At 45.4% G+C, this 6,000-nt stretch overlaps 1 protein-coding gene across 2 annotated transcripts in view; it reads left to right on the forward strand.

Moving 5' to 3' along the window:
* The window catches only part of KCNK13 (potassium two pore domain channel subfamily K member 13), a 125,330-nt gene extending 123,083 nt beyond the window's left edge, over positions 1-2,247 (forward strand). For both annotated transcript variants that reach the window (XM_063793065.1, XM_024348852.3), the window contains one exon: positions 505-2,247. In XM_063793065.1, coding sequence (XP_063649135.1) covers positions 505-1,397 — 893 coding nt within the window. In that variant the 3' untranslated portion in view covers positions 1,398-2,247. The remainder of the gene's footprint in view (positions 1-504) is intronic.
* Positions 2,248-6,000: the final 3,753 nt, after the last annotated feature.

Below are 6,000 nucleotides of genomic sequence, written 5' to 3' on the forward strand. Positions count from 1 at the left end.
GGGCAGGGACCAGAACTGTCTTTTCCACAGTTCTATCCCCAGGTCAATAAGTGTTTGCAGAATAAATGAATTCTGATGAGTCTGTATAAGCCTCTTCTTTGTATGAGCCTTTGCTTCTCTCTCTAAACATGATCTGTTGAGTATGGTTGTTCAGGTTGTGGACTGTATAAGGATATCTAGCAGAGAAGGGAAAGGAGGCTGAAATCCAGCCCACATTCTTGTCACCAAGCCATTTTTTGCTGGCTGTGTCCACCATGAGGATGAGGTGCTATTCTCCTGATTTGCACGATAGCACCACACAGGCTTTCAGCAGCCTAGCTCTGAACAACACTTAGTGTCTTCAAAAGCAGGTGAGAATTCTCCTGCTCATTCCTAGAAAGACTAGGGCTGAGTGATTTTATGAAACTCTCTCTTTAGGTCCTTTGCCAGCCATCAAAGCCAAGACCCAGACCCCATTCACAGCAAAGATTTCTCTTACTCTTCTCTCATTTTTCTCTCCTGCAGGGTTTGGGATGACAACTCCGGCGACAGTAGGAGGAAAAATCTTTCTGATCTTTTACGGCCTTGTTGGGTGTTCCAGCACCATCTTGTTCTTCAACCTCTTCCTGGAGCGCCTGATCACCATCATCGCCTACATCATGAAGTCGTGCCACCAGCGGCAGCTCCGGAGACGAGGGGCCCTGCCCCAGGAGAGCCTGAAGGATGCGGGGCAGTGTGAGGTGGACAGCCTGGCCGGCTGGAAGCCCTCTGTGTACTATGTCATGCTGATCCTATGCACAGCGTCCATCCTCATCTCTTGCTGCGCCTCAGCCATGTACACCCCCATTGAAGGCTGGAGCTACTTTGACTCACTCTACTTCTGTTTCGTGGCTTTCAGCACCATTGGCTTTGGGGACCTGGTCAGCAGCCAGAACGCCCACTATGAGAGCCAAGGCCTCTATCGCTTTGCCAACTTCGTCTTCATCCTCATGGGTGTCTGCTGCATCTACTCCTTGTTCAATGTCATCTCTATCCTCATCAAACAGTCCTTGAACTGGATCCTGAGGAAAATGGACAGCGGGTGCTGCCCGCAATGCCAGAGAGGACTCTTGCGATCACGCAGGAACGTGGTGATGCCAGGCAGCGTCCGGAACCGCTGCAACATCTCCATAGAGACAGACGGGGTGGCAGAGAGTGACACGGACGGGCGCCGGCTCTCAGGGGAGATGATCTCCATGAAGGACTTGCTGGCAGCCAACAAGGCCTCGTTGGCCATCCTGCAGAAGCAACTGTCTGAGATGGCCAATGGCTACCCCCACCAGACCAGCACACTGGCCCGGGACAATGAATTCTCAGGGGGGGTGGGAGCCTTTGCAATCATGAACAACAGGTTGGCAGAGACCAGTGGGGACAGGTAGAAGCCAGGAGTGGATGCTGGGCAGAGGCCAGAGTAGAATGGTGGATGATTGCCGCCCAGGGGACGAGCTCAGCCCTGCGCCTTGGCTCTGTTCCTTCTGGGAGCTGTTCCCGGGAGCCTCCGCAAGCATCTTTAGAAATCTGATCTCGGCTCCAACCAACAGCCACCTTCCAGGGATGGGGGGCCTGAAGCCTCGATGCTTCTCTCCTGATCCTTATTCTTTAAGTCTAAATTCAGTCTTTTCAAAACAAATCACAAAAGCAGCATTAGACATTGCCTTGTTTCTTTAATCTTGTTTCAGAGCTTTAGCTGCCTGAGGAGATAGGTTTTCCTTAAGCCTTGATTTCCTGAAGCTCTCTCTGTTCCTTATTTGGGAACAAAAATTGCGAAGACTCATCTTTCCCTAGAACTCTGAATGGATGAATTTTTAAAAGTGGGGAGAATGTTTGGGGATGTGTCTGGGCTTTCTTTTTGCCAGGCTTCCTTCAAAGCATACCTGCCAGTGGTGTCTGCATAGGGAAAATGTCTGTTGTACTCTTTATACCTGTTTCTGTTTTTTGTTGTCCCTTCCTTTTTATTTTTAAGGCCTTAATGCCTGGCTGTGGCGTCTGTGAGACCTCAATGTAATAAGAAAATTAAATTCAGCTTCAGGCCTTTAAACTGCAGCAAGATGGTGGTGTAGGGGTGTGGGGCGGGGAGAGACTCACTTTTATAACTAAAGAACATAGCTTAACATTTTCCCTTTGAATGGTCACACAGACCATTTCATTTTTACCAGGGCTTGGGGACCCAATGCAAAGATGATGACTATTTATTAAAACGGAAAATTTAATAAATCCTCATTTTATTAACTAAGATTCCATGAGTGCTCATTGTGGCCAGTGGAGGACAAGCACCTAATTAAACAGGCGTTTATTGGACTCAGAGAAAAAGGAAATGGGAAATTGACCTTCACGGATATGAGCGTCATTTTGGTGTCTTGACTGGAGAAACATTCTAGGCCAGATAATGAAATCCGGCTTTTTTTGGTTTGATGCATTTCCTTTGTGCCTTCTGAGACTGTAACGAGTCTAGTTTTATAACCTCCCTACTAGATTAATCATCCACACTAGGAACAAAGGCTGTTGACCTTCATATACACAGGAGAATGCATTTGGGGGAATGACAGCAGTGTTCAAAAATGATGGCTGTTGTTTTTCTAAGGTAAGAGTGGTGCAAACACAGCCCTTTCAGAATTGATGAGGAAAGGCCGGGCACAGTGGCTCACACCTTTAATCCCAGCACTTCGGGAGGCCAAGGCAGGCAGATCACCTGAGGTCAGGAGTTCGAGACCAGCCTGGCCAACATGGTGAAACCCCCGTCTCTACTAAAAATACAGAAATTAGCCAGGTATGGTGGCATGTGCCTGTAATCCCAGCTACTCAGGAGGCTGAGGCAAGAGAATCACTTGAACCTGGAAGGTGGAGGCTGCAGTGAGCCAAGATCACGCCACTGCAGTCCAGTCTGGGCAACAGAGCGAGACTCTTCTCAAGAAATGATGAGGAAAGATGGCCACCATAAAGAAGACAAAGCTGAAAACCTATGCCTCGTGAAACTGAAATGTTGAGCAGAGAACATTAGAGCTGGTGGAGGACCCCTTAGAAACCATCTCATCCAGCCTCCTTGTTTTTGACACCAAGAAACAGGCACAGGGGTTGTCCCTTGTCTGAGGCCTTAGGGGTGGATAGTGTACAGCTGGGGAAGGAACCTAGGGCTCCTGATAGTGAAGTCCAGGCTGTTGTCCCCTACTCCACACAACCTTGCCCCGTTCCTCAACAGGTCCCTCTTCAGGCTCAGTTGCCTTTCCTTCCAGCTCGCAAACCCAGATATTTTCTTTACATTACCAGAAGTGCCTGATAGAAGTTCGACAAGCAGCAACACTGGGCTTTGAATTTAGTGCTGCACGGCTCCAAAGTCAGAGATCTTAAAGTATTCTCTATACCACTCTTAAAGGGAAAGCATCCTGGAGCAACTGCAAAATGCTTGTTAGGAACCTGTGACCCCAAACAGAGCTTCTCATGGGCTCTGTACCGTACCAGGTGCTGTGGGGATGGAAAGAGGAGCACCTATGGGATTCCTTGATCTCCATATTTCTAGTACATGGGATCTCCATATTTCTAGTACATGGGATCTCCATATTTCTAGTACATGGGTTGGAGTAAAGCAAGTGGTTGCATCTCCAACACAGGTTTCTGGAGGCCCTGATGGTGTGCTGGAGGCCAAGGAACATCAGCATACCCAAGGCTCATCTTCCTAGAGGGTCAGTTGTACTAAGCAATTTTTGCAGAGAGATGTTATATCAAAACACATGACTTTCTTTAAATAAGATCCAGAATGGGCATAAACTTTTTTTGTGTGTGTGGGGGGGGACAGGGTCTCACTCTATTGCCCAGGCTGGAATGCAGTGGAGCAATCTGGGCTCACTGTAACCTTCGCCTCCTGGGCTCCAGCAGTCCTCCCACCTCAGCCTCCCAGGTAGTATAAGCAAGTTGTTTAGTAAAAGGAGGTGTTAAAGACATGCTAGCATCAAGCAGAGACTTTCTCTGTGATGTAACCAAAAGGACTGGAAGAGTCTTGCAAAGGCAATAAATTTCTCACTGTGTGATTAATTAATTCCACACTTGAGGGCCCCTAAAATCATCTCATGTTCTACCCAAATCATTGGTACACATCCCACATGTGGGGCAACAACATTCAAATCACAAAATACCCCAGAGAAAGCACAGTTTCTGAGGTCTGGCCAACCACATAGTGAAGAACAGTTCTTGGCGTCAACATACTTGGTTTGAACCCCAGTCCTGATAGTTCCAATGTGGGAGAGGTTGGGCAAGTGTGTCAACCTCATTGTGCCCCATGTGGAAATGGTAACAACACTGGCTACCTCGCAAAGCTGTGGAGAGGGTCAAATGAGATGAGCCTCAGGGGAGGCTTTGTGAACCCCCAGGAAAGGCACAGACTGTGGGCACTGATGGGCCACATGCCGGGGCGACGGGGGGATGCTGCATCCAGCAGTGAAAGACTTTGTTTTGTTCTTGCACCTGATATCTAACACTAGCCACATGGTTTCAAGGATGGCTCTTGATTATTAAATGGTGCCACTCCTGGTGATACAGTTATACCAAACCACAAACTGCAAAGTATTTCTTTCTCTTCCACTGGGTCTTTTTATTTCAATATCAGCTGAGGCTATTGAACCATTTGACATAGTAAAATGTTTTGGAAAGGCTGTAGTAATATCCTGTATCTTACTAGCATTTTTACGGTTTTTAAGTCTTACCTGTTCATAATTCTAATATTTTGACCTTCATAACCACATTGTAGATTTCTAGCCTAGAAGTAGACAGGACACTTATCTTCAAACTGCCCTTGATCTTTTCCAGAATAAGAGGGATAAATAATTATTTTATGTATGAGTTGACTGGGATTCAGATTGACAGTGGTTCTAGAATAAGCTTTGAAATTATTTACTGTGGTGTTTTACTGGTACTTTTCTATTTCCCTGATTTCTTCTGCATTTATTAATTGGAATTCTTCTGTGTGGAAGAGATTTTTCCTTCTCTATTGTTTTAAAACGTTAAAGAACTTTCTTCAACATTTCTCATAGAGTACGTTTTCTGGCAGTGAGTTCCCTCAGTTTTCGTTTGTCTGAGAAGGCCTTTGTTTCTTCTCTATTTTTGAAGGTGTTTTTGATGGATATAGAATTTTGTATTGACAGGTATTTTGTAAAAATAAGCACTTTAACGATGTCACACCATTGTCTTCTGACTTGTATGGTTTCATATGAGAAGTCTGCTGTAACTCCTTTCTTGTTCCTGTGAATGTAATATTCCTTTTTTCTCTGGCTGCCTTCAAGATTTTATCTTTTGTTTTCTGCAGTTTGAATATAGTATGTCTAGATGGGTGTGTGTGTGTGTTTGCATATTGTAAAACCAAAGTAATAATTGCCACAAGCAAGATCCACTGATGGATGCTAAAATTAAGGGTGTAGAAGTTTAAGCCAAAAGGGATATTTGCAGTCTCAAAGGATCTCGACCAAAATATTTGGTAATTACAAAGAGAAAAATAGTCACTTTACAGTGGAGAATTCTGGCAGATATCAAATTAATCAAGTGACCAGAGTTAACCTCGCCATTAGCACCTACTCATCATGCACCATCTGATTTGATGCATTGAGAAGGCACAGCATCTCTGTGGAGTCCTTCACAAGAACTTCAATCTAATCACGGAAAAACACCTGACAAACCCCGAATCGAGGGGCATTCTACAAAGCAATCAATACTCTCTTCAAAAATCTCAAGATAGGAGATATAAGTAAAGCCTGATGAACTGCTACAGATTGGAGGAGACTGAGGAGGCCCAATAAATGAGGCGGGGGCACCACAGGCCTTAATCATCAGCATATTCCATCTGGATTTTTTAAATGGAATCCGACAGCTCATTGGCTCATTTTCTTAACATGGTGTCTGTGATTCAGTCCCAATACAGACAACTTGCATGTTGCAAAGAAAATCCACTTGATGACTGTAATTATCCAAACTTCTGGCTCACCTTTTTCACTACCTTAA

Source organism: Pan troglodytes, chromosome 15, assembly GCF_028858775.2.
Source record: "Pan troglodytes isolate AG18354 chromosome 15, NHGRI_mPanTro3-v2.0_pri, whole genome shotgun sequence".
NCBI lineage: Eukaryota > Metazoa > Chordata > Mammalia > Primates > Hominidae > Pan > Pan troglodytes.